This window comes from Xenia sp. Carnegie-2017, unplaced genomic scaffold, assembly GCF_021976095.1.
Source record: "Xenia sp. Carnegie-2017 unplaced genomic scaffold, XeniaSp_v1 HiC_scaffold_25, whole genome shotgun sequence".
NCBI classification, from domain to species: Eukaryota; Metazoa; Cnidaria; class Anthozoa; order Malacalcyonacea; family Xeniidae; genus Xenia; species Xenia sp. Carnegie-2017.
Genome location: NW_025813488.1, coordinates 8,262,631 through 8,290,354, shown reverse-complemented (window position 1 = coordinate 8,290,354; position 27,724 = coordinate 8,262,631). Strand labels below are relative to the sequence as shown.

The 27,724-nt window shown below is 37.0% G+C and overlaps 4 protein-coding genes across 7 annotated transcripts; 2 read left to right on the top strand and 2 right to left on the bottom strand.

Moving 5' to 3' along the window:
* Position 1: 1 nt before the first annotated feature.
* Positions 2–1,797, bottom strand: LOC124453631 (MOB kinase activator 1B). The gene is made up of 5 exons (XM_047004434.1): positions 1,652–1,797; positions 1,315–1,481; positions 992–1,085; positions 417–550; positions 2–341 (listed from the first exon to the last, which is right to left on the bottom strand). Exons 1-5 carry the CDS (start codon positions 1,663–1,665, stop codon positions 97–99), a joined length of 654 nt encoding a protein of 217 aa, XP_046860390.1. The 5' UTR covers positions 1,666–1,797; the 3' UTR covers positions 2–96.
* LOC124453628 (heterogeneous nuclear ribonucleoprotein H3-like) lies at positions 1,755–7,984 on the top strand. Of its 2 annotated transcripts, none has more exons than XM_047004429.1 (9): positions 1,755–1,814; positions 2,633–2,726; positions 2,799–2,910; positions 4,390–4,577; positions 5,762–5,900; positions 6,303–6,461; positions 6,533–6,873; positions 7,141–7,269; positions 7,496–7,984. In XM_047004429.1, exons 1-9 carry the CDS (start codon positions 1,755–1,757, stop codon positions 7,900–7,902), a joined length of 1,629 nt encoding a protein of 542 aa, XP_046860385.1. In that variant the 3' UTR covers positions 7,903–7,984. The 2 variants fall into 2 exon arrangements, with proteins under 2 accessions (XP_046860385.1, XP_046860386.1); XM_047004430.1 differs by having other exon boundaries at positions 1,804–2,473.
* Positions 7,985–8,049: 65 nt separating this feature from the next.
* Positions 8,050–16,566, top strand: LOC124453627. Of its 2 annotated transcripts, none has more exons than XM_047004427.1 (12): positions 8,050–10,102; positions 10,464–10,524; positions 10,732–10,760; positions 11,154–11,304; positions 12,263–12,426; positions 13,394–13,629; positions 13,711–13,822; positions 13,930–14,007; positions 14,084–14,211; positions 15,112–15,228; positions 15,582–15,692; positions 16,191–16,566. In XM_047004427.1, the coding sequence occupies exons 1-12, from the start codon at positions 8,189–8,191 to the stop codon at positions 16,279–16,281; spliced, it is 3,192 nt and encodes a 1,063-aa protein (XP_046860383.1). In that variant the 5' UTR covers positions 8,050–8,188; the 3' UTR covers positions 16,282–16,566. The 2 variants fall into 2 exon arrangements, with proteins under 2 accessions (XP_046860383.1, XP_046860382.1); XM_047004426.1 differs by having other exon boundaries at positions 12,248–12,426.
* Positions 16,567–17,261: 695 nt separating this feature from the next.
* LOC124453630 (growth/differentiation factor 2-like) lies at positions 17,262–24,526 on the bottom strand. 2 transcript variants are annotated; one of them, XM_047004433.1, is made up of 3 exons: positions 24,081–24,526; positions 23,431–23,790; positions 17,262–19,061 (listed from the first exon to the last, which is right to left on the bottom strand). In XM_047004433.1, the coding sequence occupies exons 2-3, from the start codon at positions 23,699–23,701 to the stop codon at positions 18,223–18,225; spliced, it is 1,110 nt and encodes a 369-aa protein (XP_046860389.1). In that variant the 5' UTR covers positions 23,702–23,790; positions 24,081–24,526; the 3' UTR covers positions 17,262–18,222. The 2 variants fall into 2 exon arrangements, with proteins under 2 accessions (XP_046860389.1, XP_046860388.1); XM_047004432.1 differs by having other exon boundaries at positions 24,403–24,526.
* Between the last annotated feature and the right edge of the window lie 3,198 nt (positions 24,527–27,724).

Genomic DNA, 27,724 nt, shown 5'->3' with positions numbered 1-27,724 from the left:
ATTGCTTACGAAAAACACAGCATGATCATCTTAAAGTAGTACTGTACAAATTTAGAAATAATTAGCTATGTGGTGTTCATTTATTACACAATGGACTTAGGGTCTGTCTTTGTTGGTAAGTTTCTCGATCAGTTCTTGCAAAGGTGTGAGCTCGCGTTTTTCAACAAGGCTGAATTCTTGCACAAAAAATATGAAATGTTTGAATGAAGTGTTGAGATGTGCCTCCTCACCAAGATCAACAACATGTTGAAAATGCGAATGATATATATGAGCATATACTCTGAACAGTCGCTTAAGAATGGTCTTGGCAATTTGCAGGAAATTCTTTGGAAATGGAACTCCTGTAGAGTGCAATAAACTTTGTCAATCCATACACATGTTATAAATCACATAGACATGAACTTGTCTAGGCTTACCAATTTTTGAAGGAAAAAGTGTTTCATCATCAAGCTGGTCTTGCACCCATGACATCAGGTAATCAATATACTTTGGGGCACTACATTTGATTGGTCTCTTTATGGTTTGTCCATCTGCCCAGTGGTACTCGTACCTTTATAATTTTTTAATGGATAAGATAAGGCAGCATAATTATGCTATATAATCCAATGCATATTGGCAAATAAAGCACCTGTGTGGAATTTGCTTTGGTAAAATTTGAGGTTTCAAATTCAAAACAAACGTTTGGCCTTTTGTTGAAGCAAAACAAAGCAGAATGGTCAATAAATTATACATGAAAACTGACCGCAAAGTATGTACTTATAGGTCTTTTCATTAATTATGGTTGAGATCATTTCCACTTATAACTGAGCAAAGGCAATAAAGGGGTAGTCGATAAAGAAACAAGTAATAATAAAAACAATGACACAGACATTCTGGGGTAACTCCACGGAAGTAACAATCAATCATTGGAATGACGCTAACGCATCAGTTAAAAGTATTGTTAAGCACACGGAAACGGCACTGAGGAAAAAACTATTTCTAATACACTTACTTCGGTCCGGCCGACATAACCGGGCAAGACTCTGCCGTGCAGAACTCTGTTATTGTTCCGTAAAGCATGTTGATTTGGTTGAAGAAATCCACGGCTAGAAATAGGAGAGTTTACGTTAATGATTCCATTTTCTACTTATTTCATTTAGAACACCTTGATAACATAACAATCATCTTATCTTTTGTGGTTAAATGGAAATTATACTAAACAAAAACATTTCTAACGTTCAGCGGATGCCTTGATAACACAATCAATACTTCGTCCATCGTATAAAAAAACAAAGAACGTGTTTTCCAGTCAGTCAATCCCATTATTCGACTTACTATTTACAGCAACCCATTCGTTCAAATCTTCTCCATCAGGTAAAACGACTGCTAATCTTAGATTACCACTGCCTAATGTGGCCGCTGCGTGTTTCATCAAATCATATTGATGTGTCCCTTCTGGAATATTCTTCTTTGGTTTGAAAGTCTTCGTAGACCTGCTCCCACTACAACACGAAGAAAGATAGGGATAAAAATGCGATTAATTGACAAAACCTAAAAGCGAAAATAAACACATTCTGGTTTCACCGTAAAAGCGATAGTGTATAGTGTTTTAGGATTTGTAATTTTGGGAAATCGGTAATCACAATGGCACTACAACAAACGCTCTACTTACAAGAGGAAGCTCATGTCCACTTCGATTTGCGTTGATCCTGGTCAGTATGATAAAACACGACAAAATCAGTTAAATTAGTAAAGTTTTGGGCAAGAATTCAACAATGAAATGGTCAACAACAGAGAACGAAATGCAGAGTCGTAGTGACGTCATGACGGGAAATGTAAAAATGTCTGTGATACTTCCTTTAGGTTGGGTCAGTGAGGATATTGTATTCCTTTTATCAATGGAAAATTTATCAATCGAAGTTGTCGTAAGGTTGTCGAAACAAATTAATAGCAGCTATTACAAATTAAAGCATACTTTTTCAAGTAATTTTGCAACAAAAATGATAAATTTTCCAACAAGCGCAAAATTTAATCCTGTCTTAAAATAAAAGTGGGAAAATATGCAGAAATGCAGTCCAGTTCACAATCGGTCAGTAGCGTTGCTATTAACAGGAGGCTCCGTTTCGTCTTCAGGGGTCATTTATAAATTTATATTAAGTTTACAGACAGTGGCTTTTTACAAAAGTTCTGGAGCATTTATATCATATACCAAAAAACTTGAAAGCTAAGAATACATTGTATGTGCAGTGCCAGAGATTTTTCAGAATATCCATGATTTGAATGCTTAATTTATTGATAACACCTACAGCAGTAGCCATGGTGATATGGCCGAATTTAACCCTCGGGTGATGGTCGGTCAAGTTCGGAAAAACAAATAATTAAATAATTAGTACTCTTACAACTCAGGCGTTGCATGAGCTGCTGTCGATATCGAGTAATTTTTTTGTAGCAGAGGTTTTTCTTACGTTTTCGCAACCATCTATCTCGAAATTTGGTATGTTCGTATTTTGTCTTTATTTTGTTGAAAAATTCCGAGGAAAAGTTTGATTTTGCTCGGGCGTTTGCTTGTGAAAAAGGACTATTTGAACACCATTTTCCCGCTTCTCTACAACAAGCGTTCTCTACAAACAAGCTCCTTTCTACTCTTTTTCAGAAAATGATCAAGGAAGAGACAGATGACTACATAATTCGAGCGAGGGGTCTGCCATGGTCTGCTACGAAACAAGATATCGAAAAGTTTTTCTCTGGTATGACATGTCAGGGCTTTTATTTTTGCCCGTACTTTGCTGAAGACAATCAAGACATTTTCTTTTCTTCAGGCTCCGAGATTACTGGAGGCGCTGAAAACGGTATTCACTTTACTTATTCACACGACGGCCGTCCTAGTGGGGAGTGTTTTGTTGAGTTCACTTCTCCGGGTGACTATGAAAGGTGGGTAGTTAAGCTTTGATCCTCTTTCTGACAATTGCCTCAAGTCAGTCTTTATAATATCAAAGTTTTTGGATTATAGTTGTGATTTTGGCTTGGCCTACGTGTGAATAGAAACAGTGCTGAAATTATTTGGGGGTAATAGAAGAAAATTAGCAGAAAAGTAGGTGAAAAATCACCCTGGCAGGTGACTCTAAGTCAATGTTTTTCATAAGTAGTATTTACATGCACGCTTGGGGACCCTAGTAGTAGGATTACCTTATCAAATTAATAGGATTACCCTAGCAGTAGGGCTATGTTCATGTGAAACATGGTCAACCTTTCACTAGGGTTGTGTTCACATCACATGACTCAACACAATAAAATTATGAAATATGAGTTGGTGGGTAACAAAGTTTTTGAGATGGAAATGAAGTCCTTGACCCTGGAATACTTATTCTTTATTACAAAAAACTCAGTTTGTATGAAATTATGTTACAATCAAACGATTGTCTGAAGCTTTATACTGAAGTTTGGATCTATACAAATGTGTTACAGAAACATTGTCATATTGTATAAAGTAAGTGTGGTTGCACATTTTGAAATTGTTGAACTTCAATCATCATTTGTCATGTATATTTGGATGTATTACATGATATAGAGTTCATCTAACACATGCCATTTGACAACACAAAGTTTTGAATATCAACCAGTACTGTTTATAGCATTGCCCACTTGTCATAACTTACAATTTAACTCTTTTTAATTCTTTAAATGAAATTTTTTTTATTGGAAACTAGAGAAAATTTAATTGTGAATTGTTTTTTCTTGAATTTCCCATTAGTTCATCTTGCATTACACAGTCCGTGCTGTGGTGGTAAATATGTTTATTTCCAGCTCACTTCTTTCAAACTTGAAGAAGCTTTTTGCACCAAAAAAACAGATCTAACATCTCAACATTGTGCTTTTAGCTTGGATAAAGTGATATTTTCTACATTCCTATTATTGTTACTTTAACATCAAAATCACACGATAATGTTTTTGCCAAAAAAATGTATTCTATTCTTGGTGTGCAAGTAGCATAATGGTCACCATGTTGGATGGCTTTTACAAAAAATTCCTTATTTAAAGTGCAAATGTTATCCAATATGGGGAAAATTCTATTGTTATGTCACTCACAGGGGAGTGATTACTCACCACCTACATAGGATTTTCATTTATCTTGAATAATTTCCTGTTATTGTGCTTTATTATGATGATCACAGTAGTGAATGGAAAGAGAGTAAACATCATTTTGAAAAATGTGTGACTAAAAGCTTTGTTACAAATGTCAAATTGTGACGGTGTCATAATGAAGCTAATAATATACAAATGCGATAAGTTAAAAAAATCAGTAGTTGCTATTTTTCATTATGAAATCAATACCTTCTCACTGAACATGAAGCATTAAGTGGAAATTCTGTTTAATTAGCACTTCAACAAAGGTGTCAACTATTTTTAAAGGGCTCTTGCAAAGAACAAGGAACACATGGGAAAGAGATATGTTGAGGTGTTTGAAGCAAAACGAAATGAGATGGAGTGGGCTTGTAAACGAGAACAAGGAAACATGGACGATCATGACAACAGAGTCGTTCGACTCAGAGGTTTACCATACGGATGCTCCAAAGAGGAGGTGGCTAATTTTTTCAAAGGTTTGTTTCTTTTATGTTTTGGTTTACTGAGCCTAAGAATGAGCACTTCAAGCAAACAGCTTGTTCATTATATGATAAAGCAGATTGACCATGCATGCAAAAATTTTTACCAGTTTCATTCAGATGAGCTTAAACACTCCCCTTCTGTTGCATTTAAATTAATGCCTCACTGTGATAAAGATTTGTGGGGATAAGAATTATTTTGCTAATAAGCACGATATTATTGCCATTTTCTTGACAAATGTAGGGCTAATAAGTTAGTTGTAGTCATGTCAGGGTTTGTTTTGAAACAATCACTCCCTCTCTGACAATTTAAGAATGTTCTTGCCATGGGTGGTAGGTATTTTTTATTTTCTCTTGCCATCCCACCAGTAATTTGAAAGTGGGATGACATTGGATGGCAATCTTTCCCAAAGTCTGTTATCGTATTAGAATGTATAGCAACTCCCTTTACTGATAACCACTTTAACAAACTGAACATATCATGTGTGAAGAAATAAAGCTTTGTTGTATATGATGATCAAAAACTTTTTAATTGTGCTTAGTACTAAAATGACAAACAATGAGTTTTTTAAATTTAAGTGCACATTACTTGATATAAATTTTTTAAAATTTTATTTATTCATACATATTAATTAATTATGTGATAACTCTTGGCGACGGGCATAGTACCATTATTGGTTTGCAATTTATTAATGTACAATTTATGAATTAAAAGTTTTTAGTTTCTTTAATATTATTTATTTTGCTCTACTCAAAAGGCTAAGGTACTTCACTTCACTGCACATCTTACACAATATTTATTTCATGGGGGGGGGGAGGGATGCCCGTATCAGGTCAGACCCAGATAAAAAAGTAAAGTAGGAAAAAATCCTGGCTATATAGGACATCTTGAGATTACAAATATAAATCAACACAAGATGTGAAGAAAACAGTTTTATTTGCATCCTTGTATTGATTTAAATTTTGTAATCTCACTATGTCCTGCATACTCAGAATTTGTTTTTTACTTGAAGTTAGTTCTTGTTGTGGTATTTACAAATTTTCGTTTAATTCATCTTTCCCTATGTTTTGATGTTGTTGAGCCCTTTTGAGATCTTTCTTTGATTATACAGTTTCTCTATGATTTGGGTTTCCCATTGCCAATAACTTTATTTCTATGTGTGTATTATTGGTTGGTTAAGGATTGGAGATAGCACCCAATGGGATAACGATTGCCTTAGATGAAGAAGGGAAGATCACGGGGGATGCTTATGTGGAGTTTGCATCTGCGGACATTGCTAGTCAAGCGATGAACAAACACAAGGAAAAGATTGGGCACAGGTTGGGTGGAGGTTTTGACTGGGTATGGGAACCTCCTTTTATGGTGGTGGGGTATAGTATGAAATTAATTGTGAGGTTCTTCTCAAAGCTTAACGGTGAGGGAAACAAGCATCTAAATGTTAATGAACTATTTTATAAATGTGAAAATCATACTGGTATTTGTTTATATTCCATGAAAGTCTATTGACAGCAATATGATGGATGAAAAAATCATATGATATTTGCAGAATTGGAAATTTTGATTGTAATTGAGAATTTTATTGTTTTGGTGAATAATGATCATAGAAAAACTATTTAAGTAAGGCTAAAGGGAATGCAAAGGATGTCTTGATCTGAGTGATGTGTAATTTGACATCACTAATTGGCAAATCCTTTGTTGAAATGTCAGTCTTATAATTACAGGTATATTGAGATCTTTCACAGCACAATTCAGGAGGCTCGTTCTGCCATGATGCCCAGGCCGCGGCCTTTAATGGCTGCCCGATTTGGACCATATGATCGAAAAGGCTTTGGAGGAGGTGGTCCTGGGTTTGGGGGTCGTGCTAGTGGTTTTGAAAGAAGGTATGGCTGCATTATTGTTGATCAAATATTGATTTGATTTATTGTAATCATAATTATTAAATGTGATTTAGGTATCGTGGTGGGGGAAGAGGAGGATATAGTGGAATGCGAAGTGGTAGAGATGATTCTGGAGGGTTTGGGAGGAGTAGTGGTGGGTTTGGGTCTAGTAGTGGTTCAGGGGGAGGATTATCCAAAAGTACAACTGGCCACTGTATTCACATGAGAGGTTTGCCATTCTCAGCGACAGAAAATGATGTGAAGCAATGGTTTATGCCTTTGAATCCTGTAAATGTGAGGATGGAGTTTGAAATTAGTGGCTCTGGTCAAAGGAGGTCACGCGGAGAGGCTGATGTAGATTTTGCTACAGAAGCTGATGCTAAAGCTGCAATGGCTAAAGACAAACAGAATATGGGTATGTAGGCCAAAGCAACAGATTCTTCAAATAATTTTTATTTATGATTTATAATGATTTTGTGTGCAGTGAATGAACCAACACAGTTTGGTGTCAGTTGAAAATTGCTATGAATGTTAGGCGTGGGTAGTATTGCAAGGATCAACTAAGCCAAATATTCTTGATTTTCATGGGGATGACTGATGTCAGCAATCAGCAATTTTCTTGTTGATAATAAATTTCACCCAATTTGTTATAAATTATACAATAGATTAATGATTGTTTCAGGACATCGTTATATTGAGTTGTTCTTAAGATCTGAATTTAATGGTGGGACTAGTGGTGGTGGTGACTGGAGCACTGGAGACCAGCCTTTCTTCTCAGGCAATGGGATGAATTTTTCAAATCATAGTGGAGGTAAAGTATTTTCATTTTGACAGAGCTGTGTGATCAGCTCAATTTGGGGCAAATAGTCATGTATTCATGTCATAAATCATGAAAAGGCAATTGATTTCAAACGAAGTTAGTATGGCATAACATGCAAATATAAATATTTGCCATCCATATATGAGCTGGCTATGCCACTGTGACACACTGTAATTTTAACTGAACAATTGTTACAAATTTTTTTTTATTTTTTAAGTGTTTGGCAACAATGGAAATTCGTCAGCTGGAGGGTTCAACCCTACACCTGGTGCTGGTGGTTACAATAGTGGTGGGTATGGTGGATCTTCTAATAACTATGGTGGCTCAAATACCAGCTATGGTGGAGGGTACGGTGGTTCACAAAGCAGTGGAATGGTGGGCAACACAGGATTTTTTGGGATCACAGGTGGTCAGCAAGGTGGGCAGAGTGCAGCAATGATGGGTTCTGGCATGTTTGGTGGTCAACAGGGGGGGATAAATAGCCAAACTGCAGGTGCTTATAATGCAGGAGGTGCATCTGCAGGAGCATTCTCTTCCACTGCATCTGGTGCATTTAACTCATCATCTAACTACTATGGACAAAATACCAAGACTGGGATGGTCTCTTATCCTTCTCAATATTAATTATGAAAAACCATGTTGTAAATAACTTTAAATCGTGTTTGTATTTACTTTTGAAATATACTTTCTTTGATGATTTGCAAAATTATGCAGGAATTTAACCTATCGGGCTTTAAGTCCTGGGAAATCGCACCACGGATTAAATTTACAAAATGGTCGTTAGGAATTAGTTTGGAAGTTTGGAATTAGCACATTTTTCCACCATTGTATTTTTAGAAGAAAAATTTTAAAATTACTTTTGTTTCTCAGAATCCCAAATATGTAGTTGCTTGTGTAGCACCGTTTTGAAATGGCTTCATTTGATGAACGGGAGGCTGAAGCAATTGCTTCGAATTGGGTTCAAAATTTACGATTCCGTTTTGCAAGAATGGGACTAAATTACCACAACGAAGGCAATGTAAGTCAAGAATTGAGCGAAGTATCCACTTGCCAAGTTCTGAAGGATAGCGTCAAGGTAATCGGACAGAAGCAAGAATGCGGTTTTGACGATAACGGAATGTGTCGTAAAAGCTACGTTAGTATTGCGTCCAATACCAGAAAATCAGTCGAGAAATTAAGTGATTATGACATTGCTTCTGCACGAAGTAGCTTAAGTAAGGTGAATTTGAAAAGCCTGCGAGAAAAAAGGATTAATTTTTTTGAGCAAAATAACAAGTCTCGTGTGACTAACGTCAATGGTTGTGCTACCGAGTCTGAAATACCAACTTTAGATCATGGATTCGACGTTAAAGCTGAAATACGTGACACTCATCACCGAAATAATGGTGCTCTGGAAGAAAGTACTTCAAATGACCACCGCACTCTGTTTGAATTGGGGAGTAATGGGGAATCAACTCTGGAAGATGGCGATAAGGACAACCACTTGTATTTTACTCGTCAAAATGCATTTGGATCAAACAAATTTGATTCAGATGTGGAAAATGTATCTTGTCCAAAGCAAGAAGAAGATCTGGAAGTAAATGAAGCTGGTGTCTTTTCAATAGATATTGCAGAATACTCAGGTGCGAATAATGCACATCTAACTCAAACTTCAAAGCATGAAACTGAGATTGGTGATTTTTTTGATGAAGACAGTGACTCTGATTATACAGTAGATGATCCGGTCGCAAGGCACGCAAGCCCAAGAATGGAGAGTCATCTAAATTGGAGTGAATTTCTTTCCATGTCGAATGCTACAATGTCTCCTCTAGGACAGTCCATTTCTCCTCCGGTCCCTCAGATTACTGGAGCATTGTATCATGAATTTGTTTCAAGTGAGGAAGAGATGTTTCGTTCTTCGAAAAAATCTCAAACAAAAGATGGTAATAGGGAGAAGCAGCTGCATCAAAGACCAAGATCTTTCTCTCAACCCAGCACCCCCAGAGATTGCTCGGAAATGTGTGTGATGTCGTCTGTATGTTATTGTGCCTGTCTTGATGATAGTTGTGTGTGTGGGTTGAGCCATTTGAAGGACATTGAATTAAGTGAATGTGATTTTCAAAATTGCGGTGTGAATGGTTCATCAAAAATGGATATTTTTAGCTTCAAGTGTGATGATGTATTCAATATGAAATGTTCGAATGAGTCTGTTATTGCATCTGGCAGTTTGTCGCCCAACAATATTCCCCAAGGCAATACAGGAAATTTTCAAGAGGTAATGTTTTGTCCTAACTGTAATGAAAGGAACAATGCTGCCAAGAATTTTTGCGCTCACTGTGGGTCATCATTTTTTGATATGAGACCCTTTAGCAGTAAAATGTTTAGTTTAAATGATGGAAAACGAGACTTGGAGCTGCACGCAAAGCTTAGAAATAATAATAGGCATGAAACTTCAAATCCTAACCCGGAATCTAATTTTATTCAAAACAAATCATTTGTGGTGCAAAAAGGCAACATTAAAAGTGACATAAGGAAAACCAATGTCCACCAGAAACAAAATGGTCGCCGATGGGAAAAGTCCAATTTAGCTTGGACTACCTACAAGAATAGTCATTTGTCCAAGCCATCTAGCATCAATCAAGAAACAAGAGTCTCTGCGAAAGGCAAAAAGTATTCAAAACAGGCAAACGAGGCATCCAGACCTGTTTCTTGCAAGAAGTTTGATCGGCAGCTTGACTCTGTTGCTCTAACAGGAATTAATCCAGGGAGTTTACCAAAGTCGTACAAGTTTCAAGAGTTTAAAAAGAAGAAAGCTAACGTGTTAGATGAAGTTGTTGATGGACTGGTAAGAGCATATATGTATATTATATATACATTCTAAATTAAGTTTAAGGATTGGTAATCCAAGCATATTTAATGTATAAAAATAAAAGTTTCTTCAGATTGTATAAATTATAGACATTATATAAATTATATAAATTATATACATACTAAATTATAGTATACTGATGCTGGTCAAACATACCACACATCAAGTTGGCTTATGAATGCCATGTTACGTGACATTCCAATAGGGTGCTCTCAAATTTTTGTTAGGTTTTAAATTCTTTGCTTTCTCAAGGTGTTTGATGTACTTGCTTGACGTTTAAAGATACTTTCTGTAGTGTATATTTAGCCCAATCATGCAACTTTCCCCTTTCTTACAGACTTTAAAAGGCATCAAAGCTGCGAAGAAATCAATGAATGACAACAAGTTTAGAGAAAAAGGTTCGCCTCGTGTGATTGTGCTTCTTGCACGCTTAGCAGATATGATTTCGTTTAATTCTTCTGACATAAATAGATAAGATTCTGTTTTCAACTTTTTTGACGTCAAATAGATAAATTTTGTTTTTAACTTTCCTCACATCATATAGATAAGTTTTTTGCTCTAACTTTTTGCACATCAAATACATAAGATTTTGTCTTTATTTCTAGTCGCCAAATCCAAGCTTGATTGTCACGTGGTAAGGCTATGGAACATGGGCACTTACGAAATATTTAATTGTTTTCTTAAAAATTTCTTATTTTAGAAATGATAATATTTTTTAAATTGCCGTGAAAATTTTTTTATAATCTATAGTGTGACTCAATTGTAAAACAGAGATTTTGTCGTGGTAACAAATTCGAATATCGCCTTAAAAAGAGCGAAGGGTTTCGTGATTTTTATTTTCTTTCAGTCCATTCACCATGGCAATTGCTCTTTTTAACGTGATTCAATTCTATTGAAAATCGCTATTCAAATACACTTCTTACGACTGGTAGAAGTGATTGCAATGAAAATCGAAATTTTTTGTTAAATGAAAGCTCATTCTAAGCGTAATTTTATATTTCCCCCTTTCTTTTTATTGTCTTGACAGATCCAGTCAACTTCTAACGAATCAACGTCGTACTTGTGTCTCCCCGATGAAATCATCTTGAGAATACTGTGCCATCTCTCGCATTCCGATTTGGTTAAGTGTTCGCTTGTCTGCCGTCAGCTGCAACGTATTTCACAGGATGAAATTTTGTGTGAGTACATAGATGTGATTCCTTCTGCATCTCTAGGAAATTTAAAACTAAAAGGGTCGAGCCACCTCAGTTTATGAGTTACTCGTTGGAGCAAGGGTGGATTATCCAGCAGGCTGAGTACAGGCACGGGCTTTCGAGAGGCCCTTTGTGTGTGGACATAATTAGGATTTGAACGTTTTTGCTATTCCGGGCTAGCTAAATGTGCTTAACTTAGATTATTCATGCTGTTGAAAACCTTACATGCAATCGAATGCAGAGGAAAAATGGCTTTCGTACTATCTACTGTTCAAATGCGCAATGCTGAGAACTCGTGAAGTTTTTGCTTTTCCTATTTCCCTCGCCATGTCAATAATTTTCGAAATTTCGTTTTAACTTTAAAATGAACTTTTCCCATTTTTTTACCCTATGGGGTTACAAACAAGAAATGCAAAGCAAAGGAAAACTGAACTTAGTAGGAGGAATAGGTATCGCTTAAAGGCCTTTAACTTTGTCTTAGCCTACAGGCCTCGTAATTCGAAGTCTGCCACTGCGTTGGAGTAAGACTGCATAAAATTAGAGATGTTTCCTTATGGACTTCTAAGAAGAAAATTTAAAAAGACTAAGCTATATACTAAATAAAAATGGTTAAGGTTTTTTGTTGAAGTAAGACTGCTTCGATAAGAGCTCAATAATTCTCGGAGAACAGTTAAGATTTGAGCGACCGGATCAAAAAAAATAATACATACGCTAATTTATATTGAAAATACCTTTTGAACAATACTGTCTGTTAAGAATTTCTAAAGAATAAAATTTGACCAATCGAGTTGCACGTAAGATGTTTCATCCGCCACCGAGAGAGATGATAGGTTAGCGAAATCTCTTCAGTCGTTGGAGTCCGTCCATATTCCATAAAATTTTAAGAATACTCTATGTCTTATGTCAATATTCTTTTTGCAACATCGAGTATTTACAAATCAAGGGAGGACCATCGTATTGACGAGAAATCACAGCATCAACGATGAGACAATGGAGAAGATTGGAGCGAAGAAACCTATCAGCTTAAGCTTCATTAAATGTCGTGGCAACGACGTGACAGCCAATGGCTTGCGTGAGCTCTTTCGACGCTGTGCAGCAAGTCTGCAGGTAAAATCAACTAAACTCGCTCATTAGTAAGTTTTCGTCAAGTAAAGTTAATAAGAGTGCTTATGACACCAAATTTTACCAATTATTCAGCTGAGGAGAGAATAGAATATTTTAGTTATTTGTTTCCAGTGATAATTAATTCTTCGCCAGGCAAATATCATTGCTGTGAAATTCGCAGTTTGTTATGTGTTGTCGGAAATAGCTGTTTTCATCGACGCTTGTTAGTGAAATTCCTAACTTTCTCACCCTTATACACATATTCTTCGACACGAATTGTAACAAAAGTACACAATTCATTAAAGTGTTGTACTTTTGCATTGTCCGTTTTATTATGCTGGACATGTTACAATCCAGATGATATTACGTATGCAAATGATTTCATTGTATTTATATATACTTATTAAAAACCGTAAATATTTCTACAAGGAAAAAGAACAAACACAGTTCAACTAAAGAAGTGATCAAGTCATTTGACATGGCTTTGCATAATATAAATCCTACAATAATCCTACAATATTTGCATATGAATTAGGATTTGTATTATGTATAATCTCTGATGATGGCTTTGGAATATGGTCTTTGCATCGCAATCAAAAAAAGTGTGTTATAAAATTTACGTTATGTAAACTTCGTAGTATTTTATTTTTATCGTCAATTTCGCATTCGACCGTCCACCACAAACTCTGTACTTTGTTTAAGAGGCATGGTACAAAATAAAGATCTAGTCGTGATAAGGAATTCAAATATACTTTAAAAGAAATTTCAGATACAATTGTGCGTGACAGTCTTAAAAACTGTCTGAAACCCTTGCATTTAACTGAAAGTTGCATATCACGAAGCAATTCGGCAGAATTCCACTCAGGCGCTACGCTTACTCTTTAAACATTAGTAAACCTGCCTTGATAGCATGGTAAAAAAGGGATTTTTGTTGATGTATAATGAAGGCTAGTTGTTGTGTGCCTTGTAGGAATTGAATTTCATCGGTTGTAATGGCGGCCAACTGATTGGCGAGAGTATCCTACTTCACGTTGCTTTACGTTGTAACAGACTGCGGTCAGTGGACGCGAGCTGGAGTAACGTCGGTGACAATGGTGTCGAAGCTCTGGTCCTGAACGTTGAACGGCTGGAATCTTTGTCCCTGAATGGCTGTCAGGCAATCACGGATCGTTCTTTAAAAGTCGTTGCCGACAAGCATGGCAAAAGGTATTAAAAAACGGTCTTTGTTGCGCTCACAAGGCTTGTTAGCATCGACTGAACCTGTCCATTTTCTCTGATTTTGTATAGTTTAAGATGCTTCGAAATATTTGGTTGCTTTAATGTTTCTGCTTCGGCAATCAAACGTCTCGGTCAAAAATGTTTAAATTTACAGACGCTGAACCTTGGTCAGTGCCATAAGGTATTTGATTCACATGATTACATTTATTTTTCATAAAATATGAACTTTCAAGGTGACCACCAGTTGTTCTCTGCGTTTTTTTATGTATTTATTGGATTGGCGTTTAGATAACAAGTGCCGATATTGGACGTTTGGTTTCGCATTTGGGGTCGATTGTCAATCTCGATTTGCGAGGCTGTAAAAAGGTTTGGATCATCGCTAAACAGGTTTCAATACTGCCATTGACTGATGTTTTTCTTTTTTCTTCTTTCACGTCACAAGGCTCGTGATGCCTGTGTGAAGACTATCGTCGAACATTGTCCTTACCTCGTCAACCTGGTTCTGGCCAACTGTCCTTTGATTACAGACGAATCGATGTCTGTCATCGCCACGAATCTTACCACTGTCAGGTTGGAAAAAGCATATGAAACTCGTGACTCGAGACCAAATGTAGCATGTGTTATTGAATCGGACGGTATAGATTGGAATTTGTTCAGTATCGAAATTTTAACTGTGCATTTTGCTTATAAGTGCTAAAAAACGAAGCTGAAAAGGCTTGCGGTTTTTCATCGGTTCAAACAGCTGTGGCCGACTTAAAACTAGGAAGCCACTGTCCACTGAGCATGATTTAAATTCTCCCCGAAAAAAGGAAAGCGGACTTAGGACTAACTAAATTGATATACAACGATACCCTTATGTAGATCGATCCATAATTTATATTATTAGAAGCTATGAAGCATTCGCTATACGAAGGTTCAGTAGTCTCTTCAGTAATACCACTATCCATCCTTGGAACAACTCTCACCCCTACTCGCCGATAATTCTATAGAAGACATTACTTTCTTACTAGTGACCTTTTTCAAAGAAGCATACAGTTTTTATTATGCAATGTACCTTATTTTATAGTATGAGGATTTGTATTATGATGGTTCTCTGATGATAGTTTATGTTGCAAAGGCGAAAATATTACATGTTTGTGATGTAGCTCATTCGGAATAGTGCAGTCCCGCGAGAAGAACTGTTGATGTTAGTATTTACTGATTAGAGACAACCTCGGCGCTAGTCATCTTCACAGTCAATACCTACACTACCCTGGACAATCTACATCCACAAACATGAAACGATTCACCCGGGCACAAACCATTCACTTTAAAAGCAAAATTTTGTCGCAAATTGTACGTATTTTTTTGATATTACCATTTACCATCATGCACCGGGTGACATCGAATAATGAATTTATCTGTCAGAACTCTCTTTGAGGTACCAATTGTGATATTTTTCTAATGCATATGTTTATTTTTTAACTGCAGGTATCTTGACGTTTGCGGCTGTGTGAAGGTCACCGACAACGGCGTGAAAGCTCTTGCTCATTCTTGTAATCGCCTGAACTCGTTGGATTTGAGTTCCACCAGTATCACAAAGAAAAGGTTTGAAAAATTATAACACAGTATCCAAAACGTGAAGCTAAGATGACATTGACAATACCTAACGACACTGAGCAAGAACAGTTTTTAACCACAAATTATGCGAACACTTACCTTTTGTTGGAACGAGTCTAAGTTCAAATTTTATCATACAAAAACAAGCCAAAAACAACCGAGTCTTGTTTATTTAAACGCGCCAAAACTAATACGAATTTGATCCGTGTTTATGCAAGCATACTTGTCAACCGCTCAATTTTTGACTCTATCGAGTTCTGCCGTGAGGGAATGTGATTTACCTGTGATGTAATATAAAGTCAGAGCAAGATTACAACTCGTGCTATTTTTCTTTGAAACAGTGTGATGCTGCTGGCGAATTATTGCAGCCAAAATTTACAGTCGTTGAAGTTGAGTTTTTGTGTTGACGTAACGGACGAGAGCGTGTCGCGGCTCGTGAAACACTGCAAAAGGTATGATTGCATGATGCATATATTTCAATATTTCTCAACTTCAATTCTGCCGATTTCTTCATGTTCAACTAAGAACTCTCGTTGCTCAAACGAACTTTGATAACACTCCAGTTTTTCGTCCGTAGTTTTGTGATTTTAATGTGCATGGTTGGGATGAACCCGACACAATATTTTTTTGCTGGGTCGAGGCTCTAGTTTGGTGGCGTAGGTAACGGTTACTATATGGTTTTTATGGCGTCGCTGTGTCTGACTTTTGAGTGTCTGTTTTTTTGTCATATGATAAACTTGTCGTAGTTTCGTAGTTACGCATTTCCCAGCGGCAAGGCACCAATTGTTAGTCGTACTTTTTTATGATGACTTTCTGTTTAAACTTTGCAACCTCGACCCCCGACCCTCTGCTCCCCCCAACATCTGCCCTTGTTTTCTTCTTCAAATCCTTCCATTCTTCTTCAAATTCTTCCATCATACATTGTGCAATGTGTTTTTGCTTTATTGAAGAATGAAGATACTTCATCTTTACGGCTGTAAAAGATTGCGTAATTTAAAAGCTTTACAGAAACTTAACAAATCACTGAAATTGGAGTTTTAGAGTTCGTCGAAGTCACGTGTTGAAATGTTGTGCAAAAATGGATGAAATGTGTGTATAATACTTTTGAATAAGCCTTTTTTCTGCCAGAACTTCTTGATAAATAAGTAGCGTATGTCTGTAGGAAGATATAATGATTATTTCTCTGAAGGTCTCAAAGACTCTAAATGTGTGAAAATTGATGTCAACAATTCTCATCGCGTATAAATGGAATTGACACTAAAAGAAATTGTTAAATACGTATGATTGTAGTTAAAATATATTTTATTTTGCTGGGGCAAGGGTCAATTTTCTACGCCTGCTTTCTGTTCTATCGTGCCCATTTGGACAGGTGCTGATTTTCGATAGCATTAAGGTTGAAATCTGTGCTCTCAATGCAAGGGTCGGTCAATATATATAGATTCATATACATACAAGGCATTATACAAAACAAAATGCTGCCTTAAATGATAGGCTGTAGCCAATTCATCTTTAATCATTAGTCGTCAAGTCTGTGAAAGAATTGATAGCTACGGTCATTGCTTTCATAATTCCACATGGAAAAAATTACATGAAATTCTTGGAATTATCAAAAGCTATTATCAATATTTTATCAAAAGTTCTGAGATTTATTTTTCATAGCTTATCACTCATGTCTCAATAGTGGTAATGTCATTTCTATCTCAGTCGTGTCCAATTATTTTTCCACAAACCGCTACAAAAGACAGCTTTCAAACGTTCTTATGCCGACGTCTAAAAAAGTCCTTCACTTGAAATTGTCGCGGCAAGGTCTGCCATGTGGGAAATTGTTATTTAATTTTGTGTTTTTCGACGAATTTTAAGAGTTGTTCCGGCGATAACTAATGCCAAAGGGGAGGCACTTTTTAATGGAAAACGTTCTAGTACTTCAGGGATTTTGTATGGATAGAATTAGCGGAATAATGTCGAGTTTTCAAAGCGAAAGGGCTCAATTGAACTACGACCGACGAACAACGAGATGTGTATTTTGGTGAGTGTGAATAAAGTTTTTATTTCAGTACATACATTTTTATTTTGTCTTCACAGCATGAATCATTGATATTTATACAATACTTTCGAATATATTTTGATATACAATGATATACGTTACAACTGCAGTTAGGGCATTATTTTTAAAGGAGCGACCGCAGAATTACATTTAAAATGGCGAGCGCGATTCCAAACAAACTACAGAATTTGACTGGAAGAATTTAGGAATTCGCCCACCACAATTTTTATGTATTTTGCTCAAGCAAGATGGGTGAATGCCATATTTCAGTGCGCCTACTATGAAAAATGAACTTTCTATACGTCAATGTGTTTTTGTGTATTCTTTGCCTCTATGCTTATCTATGATCCTGATATGATAATCTATGATCTTGAAATCATTAATCTGTGATCCTTATATGAATATCTGTGATCCTTATTTGATCGGTCAATGGCACAGGGTGTATGTACCATTGCATTCTAGATAGCTCAATGCTCTTGCATTGCTGCTATTCAATGGCGATTCAATTTTCGGCGCCATTTCTCATAACTCAAGCTTAGCAGTCTCGCTAAATGTCAAATTTTCAAAACTAATCAGCTGCGAATTCGCTCTTGGATCGTTTCATATGCATGAGTGGCAGCGTTGTGTTGTTTTGCTTAACAACCTCTGTCCTAAATTTCTTCTGGTGCGCAACCCAAAGCTGGGTTATGTCAATGTTCTTATTTGATATATAGCTTTAATATGTAGCGAGAGAGTAGGTATTATATATTATATAATATATGTTATACGATGTATGTAGCAAAATGAAAACATTGCATAGTATGTGCAATATATAATATATAACACTTACTTCTGAAATCTATATTCAAATGTCGTCAGTTTTATAGAAAAGTGCAATATGGAACTGCATAGTGCGTCTAATTACTACTATTTTTAACACTACCGCAAGCTGCGGTCGGTTATTGCAACAGCCATTGGCACGTCTTTGGTGCAAATTTTTTCAGTAAGTGCACATCCATTTCGTTATTCTTTGTATCATTGAGTAAAACCATTACATCTTGAAATTGTGTTCCGTTGCAGCAACGTTTAGTTGGTGTTTGAGCCGCGATCGAATGACTATTTCCCAACAAATGTGTCATGGCTGTCGGTAGGCACACGTCAGCGCACTGTTTCATTTTGAATTTCGTCGGTTTCACGACCACAAGTCGTTCGCTAATTTTCATGTTTTTCAACTGTACGTTTTTCTCATTTACCTTGCATAGCAACTTTGGGTTCGGATCGTTTCTGCTGCTGGTGTCGGTGTTCGCAACGGTCTGACGGCTTGCTTTTCGAACGCGTCTGTTTTGGGCATTGCTCGTTGCCGAGTTGAGAGAGTTCTCGATAAGGAAACGCCACGCGAGAAGAGTTGTAGAATGCTCCGATGCGTACAATATCATGTACGGAGAATTTCCATTTGGGAAATTGGTAAACGGATTCGTCTTTGCCGGCTTGCCCTTGCGGTAGATTTCGACAAGGAGTCCCTCGTTCGAGCTGTGATTTTTCACCCATTTGTTCGTCCATTTATTCAAAGATAGTACCTGCCAGCCGCGATTGAATGCTGGAACAATGAACTTTCTCACGAGCTTTCCGCTGTGGATGTCAATGAATTTCAAGGTGTATGGTTTGAAGCGAGTTTTGTCGTTGCCATCACCAGGTGTCATGTATAAATGTATCTCGTCCCTTGTAACGGTCCAACTGTCTTTCACAATCTCTAGGTTGAACTCGATTTTCATACTCGATTCGGATTCAATTGTTGTAACTATTGAAGAAATGCATACAACGTTATAATAGGCTTTCTTTTCCTGTCGAACAATAAGGATGTTTCTAAAGGTTTGTTTTAAACTATGCTGGAGCGGATTTGACTCATTTGAGATCAGGGACGCCGTAAGAGTGTTATTGGGAGGGGTAATTTTCGTATGTTCATGTTTTACTTTATTACTTTCTATTGAAATCAATTGTGATTACGGATTATAAAATATGAATATAGCCCCCACACACAACCCAATTATCAATTTGCCGCGATGGACACGGTCAGAATTTGCCCTTTTGTTAAATAAAGTACAAGTACAACGCAGCGCATAGTTAACCGATATCTTAGGGGAGGGGGCAAAAATTGGAAAATATCAGGGGCATACTCAGGGCACAAATGTACCCAAACCCGCTTAAATGTACCCAAACCCTTTTTGTTTTCTGCTTGAAAACTCGGGGCACTAAAACTTGTCACTCGATAAATCTCTGTGGCGAAATTGCCGTTGCCTACAGTCGGGCGTTCAATCTGAGTTTCAATTGAATTTCTAATTTGAACTTCCATTCGAAAGTTCTTGACATCACGAGCTCTTATGATAACGATAATGTCACTAATTGGCAACGATCGGATTTTTGAGTCCTCCTCCATTTAATCAACTACCAGTTGTTGATCTTCTCTTTTCGCTGAAGAGCGTCTAAAGTAAATTAACTTTATTTATACTGGATAGCTTATGTTTTTCGTGAGGCATTGTTATCTTAAGGCCAAATCCCAAAATGAAATCTATATTCGAATCTTATTATAGACGTATTTTGTAACGCCAAACAGTTACGGAATGTTAGGTAAGCGTTTGCATTTATTTTTCTTGGCAACTGTCTACGTTAGTATATAAATGGCATAAAAAATGACAAATTTAGACTCTGCTGTATATTTGGGACTCTATGCTTTGTATGTGGGCGATTTTCAACTTTCATTGTCCGTTCTATTCAATTCCACTTGTGACTTAAGTCGAATAAAGCGGTTTGCACTTTTAGATTAGAAGCGCAAGACTGTTGTTTCAAGGCTAACATGGGTAATTAGCGTGTCGTTTGCATCGTGGCTTAATGTTGATCTGAAAATACCATAGTGATTATGTTGTCTTATCTGAACTTGACATTTCTTAAGAATCAGATCGGGCTGCTTTATCGTCTGCATATTCTTCTAATGTTCCAACTTAGGTGCACCACTTGAAAACACTATAAATAAATCTGCTAGCGTAGCAGCAACGGCCACAGTCAGACAATTTAGTCGTAGACGTAGGTCAGCCTGCGTCATGTCACGAATGGGACGAAATTTTCTCGTTAGTTAGCAGTGTCGAAAAAATAGTTAAATTTAAGCGAGACAGACCGACAGACAATGTTTGTGATCAGCACGCAATATATGCTAATTAGCGGCGTCACAGGACACTACCCCCTTTGAATTTTGTTCATCGTCATGTTAAATTGACGTCATGCTATATCACTACTAGCGTCACTCGTAGTTTGACCTGCTTTTAGCAAGTTGTGCGTTTTGAACAAGCCTGGATTTTCTACTAAGATGAACTCATGATATAACAGACCAATAGAACAACCTCTCATTTTGCTATGTCATCGTGAAATTTTTCATTTCAGTAATTTCAACTCATTTTCAGTGGGGTTTCAACATAATTTCGAATAACGGTAAGGCGATGAAGGAACTCCTCTCTTAAGAAATATCTTGTAGACGTCCTAAACAATATCCTCTAGAAGTCAGATTCTAAGTTTGCCACAACAATAAGTGCAATGGAGCACGTTTGTGACAAATGGCCGAGACACTGAGAGGAGATTGACGCAATAGGATTTCTAAATTCGAAGTAAATTTTCTTTAAGCTGTTTTCTTAGTGATCTCATTATAAATTCACTATCGTCAAGTAAACATTATTTTTATATTTTTGCATAAGTTTGTTCTCGAAATTCGACTCTTCATCATATCCATTGCCCAACTACCTGAAACAAGCATCGAACCCGTGAGTTTCGCAAAAACTATAAATTATTACTCATAGCTATGCCATGAAGTGTTAATCCTTCAACTAAAAGCAATTAATTTTAGAGTAATGTTAACACTGTTACCCTTGGACTGTATTGGTAACTTACATTATGCAATGTACAGTTGTATAATTCTATTTCGACGGGGCGCTTGGCCGTATTCCATTTTTATATTATGTACTCACGCCCATTAATCATGAACCCCCAATGGAGATATGGATATTTTGATATTAGAAATTTTGATGAAATTTTGCTATTGATTATAATCAATCCTATACGACTCTTTTATGTATGGGACATACGAGGTCGATTTTGTGTGGAATTCTTAGTTGACATTTTCTCTGGTCTCTAAATATTGCCTAACCTCGTCCTTTCTGCGGGAAGTTTACTGTTGAAAGGCTTGGTTACTTCTTTATCATCTATTTAGTACTTTTTTCTTCAATACTTTTTTTTGCCATCATTGTCATCAAATCGATTATAGAAACCAGCAGATACAGTTGCAATGTTTGCTTATGCGGACTATATATCAGCTTATCTGTAGAGAAGTTTGAAAATGTTTATAGAGCAAGAACACGACTTAGCTGTGGCATTTCAGCTATTGCTGACTGTCAGTCTGCCTATCAAGAGATTTCAAAATGCTTATGGAGAAATAGCACGACTTAGCTGTGGCATTTCAGCTATGGCTGACTGTCAGTCTGGTTATCAAGAGATTTCAAAATGTTTATGGAGAAATAGCACGACTAAGCTGTGGCATTTCAGCTATTGCTGACTGTCTGTCTGGTTATCAAGAGATTTCAAAATGTTTATGGAGAAATAGCACGACCTAGCTGTGGCATTTCAGCTTTTTCTGACTTTCAGCGGCAGTTTGGCTTTCAAGAGATTCGAAAATGTTTATGGCGCAATAGCACAACTAAGTCCAATGTTTCTATAATTAGCTGTTTGTGACAGAAATCACGCTCTCTCCAGACTACGCCTTTTTTTAATGGATACTTCCTTCTCAAAATTATGGTTTTTTATCCCTATAATAACGGCAACCTTTGAGACGCATGTGTTTCTTGTGGTTAGCTTATTTATTGTGGTTTGCGCAATCTCCAATCTGACCAATGTGTAGCTCTATGTCATTAATAGGATAGGCTGATTGTGTGTAATGAATTATGAATCAGAGCGCTGCGAAAACTTTTCATGCATTGTGCATTGGCAACAACCGAGGAAATTATAGCTTCCCTGCCAATACGATGCTTCTTTTCCTTTTTAAAAACACCAAACACACAATTTTTGAGACGCGTGGGAGATTGTCAGAAGCCAATTAAGTAGTTGTATTTTGTGGTCCCTCTTCTGATTGGTTCGCTATTTTCGGGGAAATAGTGCGCAGACGGGAAGGTTGTGGCGAGATCACACACACATGCAACTACTCATAGACAGTGTACTGATAATGATAGCACAACTGATTGCATACGCGTGGGATGACAGCGATCTCATGTCGACGTTATTAGGCACAACGACTTTTAAATTGGATTACATTAACTGTTTTTAGGACCAACAGGTAATGCCCTTCATTATGAGCATTAGAGCTTGAAGTTATGTCGTTTGATGATTCTATAATTTAGATCTTGTTTTCCCTCTTAACACCAGACAGATCTCCTTTCGTAGCTACAGCCAGCTATTCCCTTTCTTTCAATTTGGTGCTCATAACACAAGAGCCGAAGTCAAGTCTTTATAATCTCGCCTAATCATGTTTGCGCGTGCTCTAAAAATGGCACATTTTTCGAATTTCCAAAATTTTCCCTCTTCATGTACAACTGATAAGTCCCTCTTTAGAGCGAGTTTAAGGAACAAAACAAGTAATTAGTATTTATTGCAACATTGACGAACGAAATCCTAATCAAGTTTGAATATGCCCTCTTAATTCAACAAACTTGCTCATATCCGCATCTTTTGTGGTTTTCAACCCTCACCAGAGAATTTGCTATGTATCTTGTCGCGTGCGTTGTGTGTTGTGTGCATGAGTTTGACAAATATTTTGGTGCACTTAATTAGCGCGTGTGTGTATACGACATCGTGTTGTATTAAACTAATTGCGAAAACAGTTAGGTAGTTTCGAAAACAAACGAAAGGCCACTGGTCGGTATACAAAACAAAATTTTGTCCACATGCATTCTTACAAATGTCATAGGACTCATGTGGCTAATTCAGTTATAACTTCGACGAGAAATTTCATCGGCAAAAAGAGCAACGTCATAATAACCTCTTAAATTTTCTCCCCGTCGAGTTCTGTAATTGCGACAATATTTATCAACTTTTCAGTGCCGGGCAACCTAAGACATAACATAATGTTCACAAACCTGATGGAAGACCTCTGATGGTGTTCGCTGAATGCGGTATTCCCGTTTTCCTGCTTGTCAACTTCTTGTACAAGCTCATCATGTAGAGTGGCATTCGTTTGTTGAAAGTCCGTACCGTTCTTTTGACGAACGCTCGCTCCGTCGCGTTTTGGCTCCGATTTTGACGGTTGGTATTACCGTTTATGGCGTCCAGTATACGCATTGCGCTCACGATTGTGAGAAAGCAGAGAAGGGACAGAGAACGGACTGATGATAACTTAGTCGCGTACATCGTGAGTCGTATTCTGCTCGGTCGTCTTTTGCTTTTCGTTGTGTTCGAAATGATCGTCTTAAATGATTAACTTGTCTCCTGGTCTCCTTCTACAAAAGAAAACACTTCCAATTAATCCACTCCAAAAATATTCTTACACGATAATCCCGTTTCAGTCTCCATTTTTAATGGAATTATCTTATCGCAAGTACAATATTATGTCAAATCTTCTCAAATGATGACATGTGCTCATGTCACGTTTTCCACAGTATATCATTTGAAAATATTTCGATCGCTTTCTTCATCGTGACGACTCTACAGTCCTTTGGTAGCTATAACAAGTGTGGATGAAGTTGCTTGCTGATTTTCTAAGTTGTTCTAACACGAAAATTTTTTTAACCTTTTTTTTTCTTTCTACTCCCAGGAGCAATGCTGCCGCATATATTCAGTTGGGAACCTTTTCAACAACACGCCGAATTTCCGTCATTTATAATTCCACACATGCAAAACATGTCAAACGTATTAAGTCTTATTGCTGCGACAGACAGCATTAGTAAAGTAGAAAATTTACTTCACACAAAATTTGGATTGGAGTACACCTGCTAATTTCTTCGTTTATTGCATGAACTACAAACCGCATCTTAAAGATTTTTTTGACATAATGAAGACGATAAAATCCGGCGATGATACGTTTGTGTTGGTTTGTGTTAAAAGTGAAATACCTTCTACGATCCTTTAGAGATCTCTCGACCTTTAAGATTGTGCTCTTGGATGTAAATCCTGCGTGGGTTTATCTTTCGTGTTATGCAAGACTCTTGAGTCTTATCGTCTGTCTTGGGTGAGTTGTGTTCGAATGTTCACATCGATAGAACGACGCACTTTATAAACTTACCGCAAAGTACACGTCGGAAGTGTGTGATGACTAAGAGGATTAAATTTTTCTAAGTACAAAAATAAAGTTATTTGTCTTTTGTATATTATGTACTTTGTTCGCGATTTATCATCAACAGATAACACAAATCGTCTTTTAACCCCCCACACAATTTAAGGATTTTGAATGAAGTGGAAGGATTTTGGCAATTCTATCTCTTCAAAGGAGCAAATGGCCTGTTTGTTTTATGATGCTTGCTGGTCGTTGTGGTGTTGAGGTATCGTGACACTTATGAAAAATGACCTGTTTTAATCAAGATGTAAAGTGAAGAGAATCTCGATTATCGATGGAAAATACCTTTGACACGGGGTCATTATCGACCCGAAGACTGCACTGCGCATGTCCCATGTTGAAAAATGCCCACGTAAAGTAAAGAGTGTGGCGGTTTTTGAGGTTTGAACGAAAACACGTCAGCATCTATAAATATTTGTTGTTAGACTTCCTTTCTCTGATTGGAATCTACGTTGGGTATACAAAACGTCAACGTTGAATCAGCCTCATCCGAGTATCATGGGAAAAATGCTTTGGGAAGCGATAAAATCTACGATAAATAGTCTTGCTAAACATTTAAGACTGATGTGAATAACGTTTCGATTTTTCCTTCCTTCTCGATTTGAGTTTTCTTATTAAAGTTCTTGTCCTGTAAACGGAACTGGCAAAATGCCAGTCACAAAAAAATACCCGTTTTCTGTTGCGTCTGCTATCGTGCATTTAGTCTGTATATGCATCATGCGAATAATGTCCACATCACATGGTATGTAAAATCGGAACTTCATCAATAAACAACGTGTTTACACCTTCCAATTTAGGTCACGGACCTATGACCACTTAAAGAAAGCGACAACATTTTTTTCTGCTTGTGAAAGTTGTAAGAAGTTAATTCCTTCTCTTTTCTGTATATTTTGCCCACGTGGCTTTAGTAGATTTCGCGCCCATGGTCTTTTTGTATATTTTTTAAGTGTTTGACAGATGAAAAACGTGTTAATATGAAAATTTAGCTTCGTCATATTCAACTGTCGCGCGATCTATTCCGTTCTAGAATAACCAGAGAGCACTGTGGCTGTTCTGTTTTTTTACAAATAACTGGATACCCAACGTGGTATGTAACTGCCCACAATGCGCAAAACAAACATCTCGATATTTCGACATGGGGCTTTCGTCAAGAGAGCTGGTGTTAAGAGTATTAGTTTTGTACCATTAGTCTCTTGACCCTCATGTAAAAGCTTCGAGAATTTTCTTGCATATTTTCGGAAGTTACTAAGGCACATTTGATTCCCACAGTTCTTCTCCATAATATTGTTTTTGGCAACCAAATGAACTTCCATATAGAAGTCATTTCGAAGAGGTCGACTTTATACGCTGTATATGAGACGAGGTTTTTTATACTATTCAATGAAAGATCTCCTAAAGACGTCATGAAAGTCTCTTTTTAACATTAACGTAATTGTTTTTTGTCAACTTCTGGAACCATGCGATACCTATTACGTATATTAGAAAAGGTACGGTCAGGCTCGTTTCAAACGTCGCATTTTACATGCGCCGAATGCATTTAAAACAATAGAAAATGAGATAAAATTCCTCATTATCTTTTGTTTTAAATGCATTCGGCTCATGTAAAATGTGACGTTTGAAACAGGCCTCAGTCTTGTAACTTTTAACTCACTGTGGAGCTATATTCCGTTCACTTGAGTATCTCGTACATAAAGTAAACTACTAGCATGGTTTATTCAAACATTGGAGGAGAGAATCATAACCGAAACTAGGTGTTGCAACTTTGATGAAGCATTAACGAGGTTCTTTGTATGGTACACGGGTTTGACTCGAGTCGAGACGATCGAAGAGATGCTTTCCTTTGAATATTTTTCTAAATTTCGAGTTTCGTTGGCGTTTGATACTGTGATTCATCAAAATGCTACTATACAAAAAGTTTCTGAGCCACTTCGTGATATCGTATTGCGTATAGCAAACTCGCAGGCTTAGTAATGCTAAGTAAATTTGATATCATAAGCATTATTCTTTTCTGAAGAAATCCATTGTTTTTATAATGAGTAATCTTCGAAAAATTTACATAGAATGACTAAACTCACGAGTTGGCTGCGCCACCAATCTTGAAGTGTCAACAAACCACGGCAATAGTTGACAAAGTTATGAAGAGAAATGATCAAATCAAAATCAGATTTATTATTTCTCAGAGTGACAAACACAACTCGGCTTACGTAACTGCTCTTTCATTTCATACAAGACCGGAATGCCTGTGTCTGCGCCTGCGCATTACGCAACTTTTTAATGGTATTAGGCAACTATTTCACACGTAGTTATTGAAAAAATTAATTGGAATTCTTTAAATTTTTTTATTATTCAAGATTGATGCTTCATTGTGTAATACATCTATTCGAATCCACGCATCTCGTCCATTTTTTGTTGTGGGCATAAAGTTTCGTATGTCATCGCTTTGTGAAGTTGAGCGGGACTGGCACTGGTTTGAGATTTGGTACTTTTACAGGTAGTTATAGAGAACAACACGGAGTTGAGATTGGAACAGAAATTTGTCTAAAGAAATTAATTTCTTCGTTGACTGGATATTTTCAATGTCTTTTCTTCCGTGTCCTTCCATCTTTTCCTGCGAGCTTCTTTTACAAAACTTCCATTATTGTCTGTATCGACGAAGCCTGTTGATAACGCATTCTTTGCTCTTTGCTTCTCGTTTGAAATGTAGTTGATAAACTCTAGCCACGAGCGGAAAACACGAGAAGCAAATACTCTGACTTGAGTCTCTTTTCAACATTCACTGACAAATTGTCGCGGTCAAAGTCCACAATCCTGCTAATTATTGCTGATGGTAGAATTAACCTTAAAATTTCAGCATAGAGACAATCGCTGAGTATTTTGTTCATCCTTAACCCCGAACTTTCGTTGAAATAGTCAGGTTTCACCAAATCAACGCCTGTTTATGTTTTGGAGGTACCTGGAGGACCGTGTCTCTGGGATCCAGTGATATTTTAGTTTATACTTTGCAATGAAGTTTTCAGGCTTCACACCATGCATATCAACATCTGTTTACATCTTTTTGGACATGCTTAAAGAATCGTGTCTCAGGACCCCGTGTTCTTAAC

What these genes read in the sequence shown, in the direction of transcription:
- LOC124453627 (XM_047004426.1), top strand. Translation starts at nt 8,189, where the DNA reads ATGGCTTCATTTGATGAACGGGAGGCTGAAGCAATTGCTTCGAATTGG. An exon ending in GCCGACAAGCATGGCAAAAG is followed by an intron (nt 13,630 to 13,710) that starts GTATTAAAAAAC and finishes GATTTTGTATAG; the next exon opens with TTTAAGATGCTTCGAAATAT. An exon ending in ACGAATCTTACCACTGTCAG is followed by an intron (nt 14,212 to 15,111) that starts GTTGGAAAAAGC and finishes TTTTAACTGCAG; the next exon opens with GTATCTTGACGTTTGCGGCT.
- LOC124453631 (XM_047004434.1), bottom strand. An exon ending in CGAATGGGTTGCTGTAAATA is followed by an intron (nt 1,086 to 1,314) that starts GTAAGTCGAATA and finishes TCCTATTTCTAG; the next exon opens with CCGTGGATTTCTTCAACCAA. An exon ending in ACTTTTTCCTTCAAAAATTG is followed by an intron (nt 342 to 416) that starts GTAAGCCTAGAC and finishes TGCACTCTACAG; the next exon opens with GAGTTCCATTTCCAAAGAAT.
- LOC124453630 (XM_047004433.1), bottom strand. Translation starts at nt 23,701, where the DNA reads ATGTACGCGACTAAGTTATCATCAGTCCGTTCTCTGTCCCTTCTCTGC. An exon ending in CATCAGAGGTCTTCCATCAG is followed by an intron (nt 19,062 to 23,430) that starts GTTTGTGAACAT and finishes TTTCTTCAATAG; the next exon opens with TTACAACAATTGAATCCGAA.
- LOC124453628 (XM_047004429.1), top strand. Translation starts at nt 1,755, where the DNA reads ATGAAATGGTCAACAACAGAGAACGAAATGCAGAGTCGTAGTGACGTC. An exon ending in TATCGAAAAGTTTTTCTCTG is followed by an intron (nt 2,727 to 2,798) that starts GTATGACATGTC and finishes TCTTTTCTTCAG; the next exon opens with GCTCCGAGATTACTGGAGGC. An exon ending in TCTCCGGGTGACTATGAAAG is followed by an intron (nt 2,911 to 4,389) that starts GTGGGTAGTTAA and finishes CTATTTTTAAAG; the next exon opens with GGCTCTTGCAAAGAACAAGG.